At 39.2% G+C, this 16,444-nt stretch overlaps 1 protein-coding gene across 2 annotated transcripts in view; it reads left to right on the top strand.

Moving 5' to 3' along the window:
• The window catches only part of fbxw8 (F-box and WD repeat domain containing 8), a 140,691-nt gene that overhangs the window by 4,603 nt on the left and 119,644 nt on the right, over positions 1-16,444 (top strand). For both annotated transcript variants that reach the window (XM_068005699.1, XM_068005698.1), the window contains exons 2-3: positions 3,222-3,326; positions 6,087-6,251. In XM_068005699.1, the coding sequence (XP_067861800.1) occupies positions 3,222-3,326; positions 6,087-6,251 (270 nt within the window). The remainder of the gene's footprint in view (positions 1-3,221; positions 3,327-6,086; positions 6,252-16,444) is intronic.

Raw genomic sequence — 16,444 nt, 5'->3', positions numbered from 1 at the left:
GGGTTTTCCTTGTCATGTCTGGGTCTGTTGTAGACCAATTGATAGAGGTTGATTGCTATGATTAGTCAACAACTCCATTATCATTGTATCCTGTGACTGTCAGGTTGGTAGAAGACGAACAAGATGGAGCTTGGTCTTTTTTCATCTAGCAATTCCTATGATCCTGTGAAAATCTACTACATGTTGTAAATCTATTGAGTACACCTAGCTCCATCCTATATGGTCCAGGCACCTTCTATCATCAAGGCTGTTGACTCATTCCACCTTGTCCATTCAAGCACACTGATTTACACAACTGTCCTAGCCAGCATTCCTCCCTCAACTGACACCACCAAAACAGATTAACTGGTTATTCATCTCATTTGCTGTTGGATCTTGATGTGTACAATTTGGTTGCTGCATTTTCCTACACAACAAAGATGAATACACTTTAAAGGGAAATCATTGAGTGTGAAATGCTTTGGGACACCCTGGCAAAGCAATATTGCATTACATGAACGCTTTTTCTGCTACATTCTTGTAGACTCTCCTTTTTCCTTCTAACCTCTTGCAATATATTTCACCTGTGATAAATAAAACATCCAGTTCTTTTAGTTACTTAAGTGTTCCGGCAGCTTAAGTTTATTTCATTGAATCTCACGGAAGCAATTAAATATTGCTTAAATATAAAAATCAATCACTATTAATTTAGGAATATTGGTATTCTAACCTATGTTAAATGGAGTCATGTCCTAAATTATTAGATAGGGATTAAATATTGAGGTCAGCAATTAAGTACAAAACAAGAATTACTTTCACTGCCAAAGATCTGAAGCACTCTCTTTGGGCCTTAAGCCATTTTCCACCTCATTCCAATGAATAATGTAGTACCTAATATCCAGGCAAAATGCTGAGCTGCTGCAAATCATAGCTTAAAACAAATTACTTAACAAAGAAGCTCCCCCTCACAAAGCTGATTATACATCTTGCAGTTTGGGTTATTTGAATAAATATTTCTTGTAGCATATTTAACACTGTTCAAGAAGGAAAAAAACTTTGTAGAATCACAGAATCTTACAGCACAGAAGGAGGCCATTCTGCCCACTGTGCCTGTGTCGGCTCTTTGAAAGAGCTCTCCAATTAGTCCCACTCCCCTGCTTTTTCCCCAAAGCCCTGCAATTTTTCTGTTTCAAGTATATATCCAATTCCCTTCTGAAAATTACTATTGAATCTACTTCCACCACCCTTTCAGCCAGTGCATTCTAGATTATAACTTGCTGCATTAAAAATTTCTCCTCCTCTCCCCTCTGGTTCTTTTGCCAATTATCTTAAATCTGTGTCCTGGTTACCGAAGTTCCTACCAGTGGAAACAATTTCTTATTTACTGTATCAAAACCCCTCATAGTTTTGAACACCTCTATTAAATTTCCCGTTACCCTTCTGTGCTGTAAGGAGAAAAATCCCAGCTTCTCTAGTTTCTCCACATAACTGAAGTCCCGCATCCCTGGTATCATTCTGGTAAATTTCCTCTGCACCCTCTCCAATGCAATGACACGCTTCCTAAAGTGTGGTGCCCAGAATTGGACACAATACTCTAGCAGTGATTTATAAAGGTTTAGCATAACTTCCTTGCTTTTGTACTCATATAAAGCTAAAGATTCGATTTTTTTTTTTTAAAAACAGCTTTATCAACTTGTTCTGCCACCATCAAAGATTTGTGTATGTGAGCCCCAAGGTCTCAGTGCTTCTGCACCACCTTTTAACATTGTACCACCTAGAAAACTCATTCTGTTAAATAAATTGTCTGGTAAAGAGATAGGCAAATGCTCCTGTTTACATGTTACTGGATTAAACTTGCAATGATGATGTAAGTTAGCTTTTTAAAAAATGTAATAAATTAAACTGTTAATTAAATCAGATACTTGTTGATCTACTTGTATTGCTGGGAGTCAGGTTAGATGTTGGATGGGTGCATGAGGGAAAGAAGAAGAAAGTCTATAAGAATGTAGTTGAAGTCCATGACTAATAAAAGTTGTTAATGCAATACTCAGTCCAGTAATAGAAAAAAATATACTTACCAGCCCAGAACATATGTATATCAAACAGAAAGCAAGAAGTTACAGACCATCAAAGATTTGTATGTATCAAAATTTACTGAAACTTTTGGGGATCTAAGGAAAAGATTTCAAATATAGACCCAAGTCCACTGTTTATGCATGGATATACTACAGACTATCAACAATCGATTGATAACAATATTTTAAATTGTATGCATTGCCTAATTTTAACCATATAGTAGGTACATTTGTCAATGGCATCTGTGCTGCAAAACGACACTTTTTTCAAGGTTTATAATTACTAATAAACCCATAGACTAGATTGGAAAACCTGATGCAAGCAGATCTATATTTAACCAGTTGCCAATTTTTTTGACTTGCTACATACAGCAGTAGTCACTTCCATTGTTAAACTCTGATAAGTATCAATTGTTCTTTGTAGTCCAGAACTGTAATAGGTATATGATTGCTAATTTTAGGTTTAAACCAATAAAATCAGATTTTAAATTTCCCTCCTCCTTTTGCCGAATGTAATATTTAAAAGTTGCCATTTGTTTTGATATATCAATAAAACAGCAAAAATGAGGGTAGGGGAAGAGTTTTATAAAAACTTAGGAACTTGCCTGGTCTACCTGCACTTTGCGTGTTAAACTTTTGTGATGCTGCTTTCCCTGGAATAAAAATGTTACCTCACAGCGATGCAGAGTAAGCATTCATTCTATAACACTGCTACTTTTCTTCAATAAAAGAAAAAACAAAACCAGAAATAAAATCCAGGTGTACTACTACTGGAATTGTAAAAAAAACACACTAAATGGTATTGTACGCACCAAAGTTTTCCCAGTATTTGTGAAATTAAAACTCTAAGAATTGATAACACTGGTCAAAAAGTACCTACTTCAGCTTTAGTTTTAAGCTTTTTACATTTTGAATTACAAACTCTGTGGGCATCCTGGCTTCAGACAACCATGCAAGTAGGACCATAGTAATAAGTTCCAACATTGGGATTTTAGTTATGCATTCAATAGGTTTGGGAACAAAGAGGCACAGTAGGAAAAAGTTCTCTGGCTACCTCCAGCATAATTCATTCAGATGCAGGCAGGTAATTGTATTTCTTTAAATATCTACTATAAACTGTTGCTTTGAAGTGTATAATTAACACTTGTCCTTGCTATTCTGTTGCAGAATGAAATAAATGAAATCCCCTTTTTTGATATTGACCTGCCATATGAGCTAGCACTGAGAATATTTGCATACCTGGGCAAAACTGAACTTGGAAGATGTGCTCAGGTAAATATAACAGTTTAATCAAACGTATAAAGGCATTTAGTAAGCTTTTCAGGTAGACTTAACCATAATTTGTCAAAGTGTATTTTTTGTTGTGTTTTTCAACTTTTAGTACTTGAATAAAAATGTTGGAAGACCTTTCAGTGGGAGAAGCCTTGTATTAAGTGGTTTGAATTTGAATACTAAAGGACCAGAAGGGAGGTTGTGAGCAGTAGGTGCAAAAATGAGTTGAGAATTTGGAACTGAGATCAGCACAAGCATCTAAACTTGCCCAGTTCAGTTCAGTTTGAACTTCAAATGAAATGTTGGAATTCAACAAATGTTAAAATAAAGCTTAGATATGCTAACCTATTTAAAAAAAAACAGATCCGACTAGCAAGGAGTTACCTTTTGGAGTTAATTTAGGATATTCCTTTTTTTAAAAAAAAACTTTTCTCCTCTGTTCCCATTCCCCACAAAATCTAGAGCCCCCTGGATGTCAAGGAGCATACAGGGTAAGATAAGGCAGAAAAAGAAAGCCTATGTCAGACACTGAGAACTCACTCCTCTAGGCTTTCTGTAGTACTATAAAAAGTGCAAGGGTGAAATTAAAGAAATTAGGAAAGCAAAGAGAGGGCATGAAAAAAATATTGGCAAGGAAAACCCAAAGATGTTTTATAAATACATTTGGAGCAATAGGATAACTAAGGAAAGAGTAGGACCTATAAGAGACCAAAAAGGTAACCTATGTGTGGAGGGAGGCGGAAGATGTTGGTATGGTTCTTTATGAATACTTTGTGTCTGTCTTCACAAAAGAGGAATGATGCAGATGTTGCAGTTGAGGAGGAGTGTGAAATATTGGATGGGATAAACATAGTGAGAAAGGAAGTATTAAGGGGATTAGCATCTTTTGAAAGTAGATAAATAACCAGGGCCAGATGAAATGTATCCCAGGCTGTTAAAAGAAGCAAGGGAGGAAATAGTGGAGGCTCTAACCATCATTTTCCAATCCTCACTGGATACAGGCATGGTGCCGGAGGATTGGAGGACTGCTAATGTTATACCATTGTTTAAAAAGGGAGCAAGGGATAGACTGAATCTGAGACTGACAGGCCAGTCAGTCTAATCTCATTGGTGGGCAAATTATTGGAATCAATTCTGAGGGACAGAATAAATCGTCACTTAGAAAGGCACGGAGTAATCGAGGACAGTCAGCATGGATTTGTTAAGGGAAGGTCGTGTCTGACTAACCTGATTGAATTTTTTGAGGAGGTAACAAGGAGGGTTGATAAGGGTAGTGCATTTGATGTAGTCTACTTGGATTTTAGCAAGGCTTTTTACAAGGTCCCACATGGCAGACTGGTCAAAAAAATACAAGCCCATGGGATCCAAGGGAGAGTGACAAGTTGGATTCAAAATTGGCTTTGTGGCAGAAAGCAAAGGGTAATGGTCAACGGTTAATTTTGTGACTGGAAGGCTGTTTCCAAAGGGGCTCCGCAGGGCTCAGTACTTGGTCCCTTGCTTTTTGTGATATGTATTAATGATTCGGACTTAATGATTTGGACTTAAATGTAGGGAGCATGATTAAGAAGTTTGTAGATGATACAAGAATTGGCTGTGTGGTTGATAGTGAGGAGGAAAGCTGTAGCCTGCAGGAAGATATCAATGGACTGGTCAGGTGGACAGAAAAGTGGCAAATGGAATTCAGTCCGGAGAAGTGTGAGGTAATGCATTTGGGGAGGGCAAACAAGGCAAGGGAGGACACAATAAGTGGGAGGATACTGAATGGTGTTGACGAAGTGAGGGACCTTGGAGTGCATGTCCACAGATCCCTGAAGGTAGCAGGATAGGTAGATGAGGCGGTTAAGAAGGCACATGGAATACTTTTCTTTATTAGCCCAGGCATAGAATATAAGAGCAGGGAGGTTATGCTGGAACTGTATAAAACACTGGTTAGGCCACAGCTTGAGTCCTGGTCACCACATTACAGGAAGGATGTAATTGCACTAGAGAGGGTAAGAGGAGATTTACGAGGATGTTGCCAGGACTGGAGAATTTTAGCTATGAGGAAAGATTGGATAGGCTGGGGTCATTCTCTTTTGAACAGAGGAGGCTGAGGGATGATTTAATTGAGGTATATAATTATGAGGGGCCTAGATAGAGTGGATAGGAAGGGCCTATTTCCCTTAGCAGAGAAGTCAATAACCAGGGGGCATAGATTTAAAGTGATTGGTAGAAGGATTAGAGGGGAGCTGAGGAAATATTTTTTCACCCAGAGGGTTGTCGGGGTCTAGAACTGACTGCCTGAAAGGGTGGTAGAGGCAGAAATCCTCAACTCATTTAAAAGTACCTGGATGGGCACCTGAAGTGCCGTGACCTACAAGGCTACAGACCAAGTGCTGGAAAGTGGGATTAGGCTGGGTGGCTCATTTTCGGCTGGCACAGACACAATGGGCCGAATGGCCTCCTTCTGTGCAGTAAATTTTCTATGATTCTAAGATGCACATGAGCAGCTATAAGAGTAGGCCTCTATTAAGAAGGCTGTTTATAATTTTTTTTAAAAATAGCTGCTAGGAAATACAGGAATAATCCAGGCTGATTGACTGTTTGATTTTGTTTGTATTCCCTGATGTATTCCCTAAGTGCAAATCTGGGTCCTGGCACATTTGGTAGATACATGTACTGTTAGTGTACACTGCAATTTGTTGGCACATCCATGTACTACGTTGGCTGCACAGGGGATATTTGATCTTTATAACAATAAGAGATCCTTTTGTTTCTCAGGTGAGTAAAACCTGGAAGGTTATTGCAGAGGATGAGGTGCTTTGGTACAAGCACTGCTTGAAGGAAGGCTACCACACTAAGGCAGACATTGGCGACTTCGTGTGCTGGAAGGCTGTTTTGCGAGATTCTCTGACGAAGGAACAAACATTGCGAGCCAACTGGAAGGTAAATCTAATAATTCTTTGAAGCATTATTAATTGTTATACTGTAGGTGAACTATGGTCATTGGCAGCTTTTATTTTCAAATCGATCTATGTAAAAGTTTTGGAACACCACTATCATACTTCAGATGTCACACTTTTTAAAAAAAAAAGTCCCATCATTTCCAATCTACAGACAAAGTTTCACAGCAACAGAAACAAGCTTCTAATTTACCTTGAGTACAATTAGCTTTTATTGATCTCAGTAAGACATTGCAATTTGACTACGTGGCCTGAAAGGAACACAGCAGTTGCGTGCCTCTGCACTTGAGCAACAGAATAATACATTGCATGTATAGTGCTTCTGTTCTTTTAAAAGAGCACATCATCTTGTGAGCAACATCATTCATCTGTAAGTAAAAGTGGAGAATCTCTGAACTGTGCTAAGTTAACATATCTCAGCAAGGGTGCTACTGTTGGCCTCAGCATTCCCTGGGTGGAGGTGTTGGTGATGGGGGCATTGAATTACCAGGGTTCCGGTTCCTGATTTTAATATCCGGGCACCTGTAGTGAAAATGCCTATGTGTGAATGATGGGTGAGTACAGGTGATAGACCCACAGAAAATTACCTGCTGACATTCGCTGCTCATTCACACACCTGAAAATTTGCTACTCGGATGAAGTACCCAGTAATCTGATGACACCTGTGGAACTGTACCCAGCATGAGTCACTGCTGAGGAGGGGAGAAGATTGATGAGTAAAGAGGCAAAAAGTGGAATACACAAAATTTGGATAAGAATTTCAGGTTTTTTTCCCCCCATTGTTTAATTTACTTTTTTTAAATGGTCCCAAACCACAGTTGTCTCTTTTTTTAATCCCTCTCCGTTCCCCAGTGTTGACATCTAACTGGGGTGTGATTCCACAGAAGTGACTATCCAGCCTTGCCTTGCTCAAGTGACCTCTATTCATGTGTGAGTAGCCTTGATGGCGACTTGGAAAGCTATTTAATCTCAGGGGCATCATCACTGGGCCAAATTCTGTCCTGGGTTGTTCATAGATGAGCTTTCAGCAATGGTTATTGGGTTGCAATCAGGATCAGGAGTCCTGACAAATTCCCCAAACCCTAATAAGGATACTGAGGCTAATTGTGGCGAATGCACTGCTGCCCTGACTGAGATCAGCTAACTCCACTCAAACCAGGGATCAAACCTGGAACTTTTGTAGTCTGTATGGCTCAGCTACTCACTGGATGAGTGTGCTGAGCCATCGAGAGAGCTCATTGTTTTTAATTATCAGTGAAGTGAATGCTTCTTTCTTTGCATGTGTTCTATCAGGACATTGTAATGAAGTGGAATCTTACTCTCCTCTTCAATCCCTTTTTTTAAAAAAGAAATGAGAGAGTTGGTAAATTATAATTATTCTCCTTTGCCAGTATTATTAGTCTTGTTTCTGTTGTAGTCTCCTTCAAAAAAAGAACACAATTGTCCTAACAATAAACATTGATTAGATCATCTGAGAACTCCCTGGGAGGAGTTTTCTAAGTCTCTCGGTATGAGGGAGCCAAATTAGCTTAAGTAGATAATTAATCAATCAGTGTATTTCAACGATCTAATATCTTCTACTGTGTACAATCATTTATCTTCCTGACGATCAGACCCATAACTCTCTTCCCCAGCTAGTTTACTCAGGATGTCATTAGTACTCATTGTTTAATGTAAAATATTCAAATAGTCTGCTATTAGCAACAAAACCCAAAGAAACAGATGTTAATTATTAGCATTAGTATAAAGGGTGAGATTTCTTTTTAAAATTATTCTTCTTTCCTTTTCTGAAGGCACTGACTCTTACTGGGATACAATTCCATGAGTGACAGCAGCCCTTCAGCACCTCATCCAAGTGGCCATTGCACCTGATGTCCATACCCATGCATAGTTTCCAGCAGGGATCACAGTTAACTATTAGAAATGGGAACTCTATCTGAATTTTCCCCTTCCTAACTCGGGTGTTCTAAGGCCAATTGTAGCGCCCTCTCTGAGATAAGCAAACTTGGCACACACAGGAAAATGAACCTGACAGTGTCTGATTTGTAGGGCTTGTTTCAACACCAGGCAGTGCATTTATCTATTATTGAGTGATCAGGAGAGAGGAGTTTTCCCTTTTTTTGAACATTGTATGCAACATATTTTCTATTTTAACTCTATATCAGGAACGATGATGAAGCTGACTTTTTTTCAACCTTCATTTATGCAGATCTTTCAAAATATTTAATGTTGAATGTAAATTTTGAGTGCTTGTTTTGCTTGTTTAGAAGGCAAGTTGCAGATCTGTTTCCAGATCGCTATGAATGCTACTTTTTTTGATGACTAGCATATACATTACTATATCCTGAGATGACTGTCCCTCCAATTCTCCCTCCCTCTGGGAAAACATCTGGCCTCTATTTGGCACTTCTGCATGATGATAGAGCTGTGTAAGGAAATTTGCAGTGCATGAAATAGTAGGTGACAGCTTGTGTTCCTAGTAGTCTGTGCTGCCTGTTTTTTTGAGCCCCTAAATTCTCCTTGGTCCTAGAAATTAATGACCTGTCTAGCCAATTGGAAAATGTGTTTGGAGGATGACCTCACTGACACCAGCACATCTGAGTAGGTTTCATAATGGTTGTTCGTTCATGCAACAAAGCAGAAACAGCTTTTAACACTGACTGAATTGAACTCCCGCACAAAATAGCACATACATCATATTTACCGAGAATAGCTCCCCCCAGGCATTTTCAGTAAGTCAGTACTGCAGTGTATATTTATATACAGTAGGAGATATAATACAAGTTAGAAAAAAGCATAATGAATAATGCTGGATGTTCACTAAACCCATTGCAGTACAGTATAATGTCATTGATTTGAATTACTGCTGATATTAATTTAGGGACCATCCCAATTGTCATAAATTTCACAATTCCTTTTAGGATGGGCAGCTAATGCTCTGTACACACTTTTTAAAATGTATATAAAATTAACAATTTTCACCTTGTACATCTGTGACATGTATACATCTCTGGTAACATTTTATATTAATAAAAGGAATATCTGCAATTAAAAATTTGTTACAAAAATGTTTAGTTGTAAGTCCTGGTTAGTGTCCTATTGGGAGAAGTAAGGAAAGGAATATTCTTTGTACTCTCACACAAAGAAAGGAATATAATCCTTTTATGCACAGTTGAAGCGGGCAAGATTCTGACTCATTTTATGTTTATCTCAGAATCTGCCAACCTGTTCATAATTCAGCCTTTTCGGAGTTATTGATATTCTCGTGGACTGTGCCAGTTCCAGGAATATACAGTTTGTATAAAGGTGGCTGTAGCTCTTTGCCCCTGACTTATAGCTTTGTGATCATTAAAAGTCCCTAGAATGACGAAAGATCAGCAGCATGAACATGCCAATTGTGTGTTCTTGCAATTGACTTCTTGCTGTGAAACCTTGAATATTTTTATAATGGGTGGGTGGGGAGTGGAAGGAAAATCTAGTTGGCTACTTTTAACTTCTGTTGGCAAAACAGCTATAAATATATAATAAATTATAACAAACATTCTAATTTGGAATCAAAGATGTTTTTCTGTTCCAGCAGAGAACACATTTAAATGTTCATTGCAACTATCACTAGGCAGGACAATTTTCAAAGTTATTTTTAGAATGCAATGCTGAAAGGGCCTGTCAATTTTGTGTGCATGGGTTTTTACTATATGCTAATTTGTGCTCTCATTGCTAATGGACCTCATTGCTGTTTGTGGGACTTTGCTATGCTATGCAAATTGGCTGCCACAGTTTTCTACATAAGCATACATAACAAAAGTGACTACAATTCAAAAGTAATTAATTGGCTATGAAGCATTTCAGGGTGACCTAAGGACATGAAAGGCACTATGTGAATGCAATTTCTTTCTTTTGTCTCAGCCAATCAAATGATCATTTTTCCACCGATCTATTGATTTTATATATTGTATTGTCTTGTGTGTATTAATCATTGCCATACATCCAAATAAACGATATAACACTCCAGAATAAACCTCTCAGCATCCTACCGCTTCAGTTACAGTGCTGTTAGGATTTGGGTACAGTCCAAATATTTTTTTCTTGGGGTCCAACGGTCAAGGGCCATTTGCAAAGGCAAGCCATGCTCCCTATGAATTGAAATATGACCATAATAATGAATCCCTTTACCCATTAGGTGCACACTGAATTGCTACCATAAGCTCCTGATTTCTCCAATTAATGCACAAGTAATACTTTGACAGACCATAAATCTCAAGCAATAAACTACAAATCAGATGTACTTTAAACAGAAGTAAGAGCAAACACAGCAGATTTTGATGGATTATGGAACTTTATTTAGCTCATAGTCTTTGTTTCAAAATAATAAAATGTCTCTCTATTTTGGCCATTTTCTGCAGTATTATGATTTTACTTTGGACCAGCATCCATTATACAAAGTGAATACATGAACTCTCAGATTCATGGAGTGTTTCACTAGTTCCTGCTCCTTGGCTGCCTGGTGAAGAAAAGAATCACTGAAGAAACTTTGATGCAGGGCAACAGTTATAATCATTACTTTGAAGTCTGAACTGAGACAAAGGAAGATCAAAAGGATATCTTTAAGTAAAACAGCCAATCGTGAATAGCTTTCAAAGGCATATTAAAAACTATCTGGCCAATTTTGCTGATATGTTTACACCTGTGAAACAAAGCAACTCATACGGAAAGTTATGGCCTTCCCTTTGGTCGGCTGATTGCAAAGGCCATAGATGGATGTAATCAATTAATGACTGGTGATAAATACTAATTATTTCTAACAACTGGGTGAACTTTGCATCTACCATTTGTTAGGCAGTCTGGCTATACAGATATAACATTTATTCATAAGTCAGGGATAGATATATTTAATTTGACAAAATGTGCAGTAACAAATTAAAATGGCCATAAAGTTGGCTAACTATCAAAGTCCCATGAAGAATTATTTTTAAAATAGTCTTTTATGTATTGAAATGAGACAGATCTCCAATAACATTCTTCACAGTATAGCAGGATCTCCTCATGATGTGATGCTCAAATTACTGATCACTTTTGCTCCCTTCAGTTCTTGCTGGCATTTTAGCTGCCAGCCAGTCTCCCTATCAAAGTGACTTTCACAAAATTTTTAAAATTGCATTCCAGTTCATCATCATCTCGTGCTCTCCCTCACTCTACGTTATTTTTATATAAAATCATTAGCGTGTATCATGGCAGTAGTACAAAGGGCAGATTTTTACCTCCTTTATTGTGTTCAATGAAAGTATGTTGCTAAGGAAGCTGGCCAGTTTGTGTCAATTAAAGCCTTGAAACATTTTCTTAGTTTTTTTCACATTAATAAATTGCCTAAGTGATTAGTAAATTACCAATGCCAGTATATCTGTGGACATTCAAACTATTTGTTCACGCAACAAAGCGAGACCAACTACCAGTGTTGAGAGAATCAAAATCCAGTCCAAAGTAGCCAATGCACTGCATATTACATCCTAGTACAGGACTGTTTGGGTTTTTTAAAGCATGTTCATGAAATCATGGGATTCTGTTTACAAGCATTCATTTTGAAATGACATACAAATAAGAAAAGTAGCGTAATTAATATTAATTATGTCACAATAAACCTACTGTGGTTCAGTTAGAATTAATTATTTCATCCAATTTTATACTTCATATATGGGTAATGGAGCTTATCCCCAACTTGTATATCTTGATTATTCTTTTAAGGAGTATCTATAGTTACAGGACTTAAATATAATTTCCTAGTTTTTAAACAATTAAATATCAAAAGTTGGCTTGTATGGGTTAGCATTACACTGTAATTTACTCCAAATGAGATTTAAAAATTGCAAAGTAATATGGAGAATAATATTGAACTACATGTTTAAGATACATGGAATTATATCCTAGCATATCCTTAATTCCAATTTCCTGATTTACCTTGTCTTTTTGGCCTTGATGGTGTCCTGCACTCATTCACTTTGGGTTTCTCAATCAAACTAATACTATCAATGAGTGTTCCCAATTTAAGTTTTAGTATTTTATACACAAATAGTAAGGTTGATTATACCTTAAAATAAGTAAATAATGTGCTGCATTTTAAAAATAGATTGTATTGTTGAATGTTCACCTTCTGGATAATCAATCCCTGCAGCCAAATTGACTATCCAAAATGATTAATGTATAACTTATCAATCACATTTGTACCCATTGATAATTTTGTATTAATTTTATCGTTTCCATAATTGTTGACTGTAGAGTTGGTTTTATAGGGTATTGACTTTGAAGTAAGATTGTAATTTAATATTCTTGGGCATATGCTTCTACCTTTTCTATAGTGATGGTCTGAGAAAATAATGTATTGTCAACAGACTACAAGCAATCAATTATCAGACTTAATCATCTGTTCAAGTACAGCTACAACACTGGCATCCATCCAACAATGTGGAAAATTGCCCAGGTATGTCCTGTCCACAAAAAGCAGGACAAATCCAATCCGGCCAATTGCCACCCCATCAGTCTACTCTCAATCATCAGCAAAGTGATGGAAGGTGTCGTCGACAGTGCCATCAAGCGGCACTTACTCACCAATAACCTGCTCACCGATGCTCAGTTTGGGTTCCGCCAGGACCACTCAGCTCCAGACCTCATTCCAGTCTTGGTCCAAACATGGACACAAGAGCTGAATTCCATAGGTGAGTTGAGAGTGACTGCCCTTGACATCAAGGCAGCATTTGGCCGAGTGTGGCGCCAAGGAGCCCTAGTAAAATTGAAGTCAATGGGAATCAGGGGGAAAACTCTGCAGTGGCTGGAGTCATACCTAGCACAAAGGAAGATGGTAGTGGGTGTTGGAGGCCAATCGTCTCATCCCCAGGACATTGCTGCAGGAGTTCCTCAGGCCCAACCATCTTCAGCTGCTTCATCAATGACCTTTCCTCCATTATAAGGTCGGAAATGGGGATGTTCGCTGATGATTGCACAGTGTTCAGTTGCATTCGCAACTCCTCAGATAATGAAGCAGTCCGAGCCCGCATGCAGTAAGACCTGGGCAACATCCAGGCTTGGGCTCATAAGTGGCAAGTAACATTCGTGCCAGGCAATGACCATCTCCAACAAGAGAGTCTAACCATCTCCCCTTGACAATAAACGACATTGCCATCGCCGAATCCCCCACCATCAATATCCTGGGGGTCACCATTGACCAGAAACTTAACTGGACCAGCCATATAAATACTGTGGCTACAAGAGCAGGTCAGAGGCTGGGTATTCTGTGGGCGAGTGACTCACCTCCTGACACTCCAAAGCCTTTCTACCATCTACAAGGCACAAGTCAGGAGTGTGATGGAATACTCTCCACTTGCCTGGATGAGTGCAGCTCCAACAACAGTCAAGAAGCTCGACATCATCCAGGGCAAAGCAGCCCACTTGATTGGCACCCCATCCACCACCCTAAACATTTACTCCCTTCACCACCGGTGTACTGTGGCTGCAGTGTGTACCATCCACAGGATGCACTGCAGCAACTTGCCAAGGCTTCTTCGACAGCACCTCCCAAACCCGCGACCTCTACCACCAAGAAGGACAAGGGCAGCAGGCACATGGGAACCTGCATGTTCCCTTCCAAGTCACACACTATCCTGACTTGGAAATATATCGCCGTTCATCATCGCTGGGTTAAAATCCTGGAACTCCCTTCCTAACAGCACTGTGGGAGAACCTTCACCATACGGACTGCAGCGGTTCAAGAAGGCGGCTCACCACCACCTTCTCGAGGGCAATTAGGGATGGGCAATAAATGCTGGCCTCACCAGCAACGCCCACATCCCATGAATGAATTTTAAAAAAAGACTTAATGGTTTAATTTTTGGAGCATCGCTCTTTACCTGGTTGTCTTCTCAAAATGAAACCACTATAAGTTGGTTTTCGTGATTTATACCACTGTAATTAACTTTAATATTTTCTTTTCTTTCCTGTTTCGATTTATTTTCTCTTGTTAAATATTTTTGCTCAAAGTGCTGATTGACATTTTTGGATGTCTTAGAGGACTTGCTAATATAGCCAATGGAAGGACGCAAAATTAGTATACAGATTTGAAATGTTGTGATTCGTGGAACATCCTGGATTAATGATTGTATTCACTGAAGTTAATTCAGCTTTCCTGCATGGGTGAGTGCAGTAACTCCTCCATATTAGTTCATATCTACTGGACTCATTATTTTTACTTTTTGCAAGCTTTATACTAATTGAGGTAAGTGATGTTGGTGGAGGGTTATATATATATATATTCATTCTCTGTTGCAGCAGAATGGTCTGGGTAGGTAACATTGTTGATATAGGCTGCTTTTCTTTGACTCATTCAAAGTCACTACAATGTTGAAAGATTTTATTTTTGTGATGAGAAAAACTTCATATCGGTTGCAAGAACATTTGAATGTGTCACATGTTTCTATTAGTTGGAGTTTGCAGTAGGAATGGTGAGTGATGTATTCTTGTGTATGTGTGATGTCACTTTTATTTCTCAAGCTGTGGATCTCAGTGGTAGGGGCTAAAACAGCAATAATGACTTGGGATAAAACAATGTGGTTAACCTATGGTTCCATAGACCACAATTCTGTATATTGAAGTATATGGTTGTTATCACGGCTAGAAAAAATGAATGACAAAATAGCTCCTCCAACTAAATGGTCATATTTGAATACAAACCCATTGAGTTCTGAAGTTTTTTCAGAAGGAGCAGACAAATGGATTTTGTATGAATTTGTTAAATGTTCTGTGTTATTTCTAACATTTATTTCATCCCTCACTTGGTCCCCTCTTTCGCAATTCAACACACAAAATTTCCTGGCCCAGAGGAAAGGCAAGCAATCTGCTCCCAGTCCTTAACCAATCCCACTCATGTTCCAGGCATTAGGTGTCCTGAAGTGGCCTGAGTGACACCTGTATTTGTATGTTTGTGTTTTTGCCAGGGTTATACTCACTGCAGGGAATTCCTGCTTTTTGCTCAATGTTTTGCCCTGATGACATGAGCTGGCATCAGAAACTTGCCAATAATTAAATAAAAGAAATGCTGAAGAGGATACAAACTGTGGAGTTCTGGATCAGCTGAAGTTTGTTAAGAGTGTAATCAGCTCTTAACTACTTAACTTCCCTTTCTTGACCTCGTGCTTAATGATGTTTTTAATCTTTCTTTGTTCTCAGGTATTGTTCCCACCTTTATCAAGACCACCATCATCTCCCTACTTCTTAAAAAGCTCACCCTCCTCCTCTATTTTCTCTAACCGTGACCCACTCAGTCTCTTCATGGTCCTTTTTGAATGCATCATTGCACCGATGCTCAGTTTGGGTTCCGCCAGGACCACTCGGCTCCAGACCTCATCACAGCCTTGGTCCAAACATGGACAAAAGAGCTGAATTCCAGAGGTGAGGTGAGAGTGACTGCCCTTGACATCAAGGCAGCATTTGACCGAGTGTGGCACCAAGGAGCCCGAGTAAAATTGAAGTCAATGGGAATCAGGGGGAAAACTCTCCAGTGGCTGGAGTCATACCTGGCACAAAGGAAGATGGTAGTGGTTGTTGGAGGCCAATCATCTCAGCCCCAGGACATTGCTGCAGGAGTTCCTCAGGGCAGTGTCCTAGGCCCAACCATCTTCAGCTGCTTCATCAATGACCTTCCCTCCATCATAAGGTCAGAAATGGGGATGTTCGCTGATGACTGCACAGTGTTCAGTTCCATTCGCAACCCCTCAAATAATGAAGCAGTCCGAGCCCGCATGCAGCAAGACCTGGACAACATCCAGGCTTGGGCTCATAAGTGGCAAGTAACATTCGCGCCAGATAAGTGCCAGGCAATGACCATCTCCAATAAGAGAGAGTCTAACCACCTCCCCCTGACATTCAACGGCATTACCATCACCGAATCCCCTACCATCAACATCCTGGGGGTCACCATTGACCAGAAACTTAACTGGACCAGCCATATAAATACTGTGGCTACGAGAGCAGGTCAGAGGCTGGGTATTCTGCGGCGAGTGACTCACCTCCTGACTCCCCAAAGCCTTTCCACCATCTACAAGGCACAAGTCAGGAGTGTGATGGAATACTCTCCACTTGCTTGGATGAGTGCAGCTCCAACAACACTCACGAAGCTCGACACCATCCAAGATA

This window comes from Heptranchias perlo, chromosome 25, assembly GCF_035084215.1.
Source record: "Heptranchias perlo isolate sHepPer1 chromosome 25, sHepPer1.hap1, whole genome shotgun sequence".
Classification (NCBI taxonomy): domain Eukaryota; kingdom Metazoa; phylum Chordata; class Chondrichthyes; order Hexanchiformes; family Hexanchidae; genus Heptranchias; species Heptranchias perlo.
This window is presented reverse-complemented; position numbering and strand designations above follow the sequence as displayed.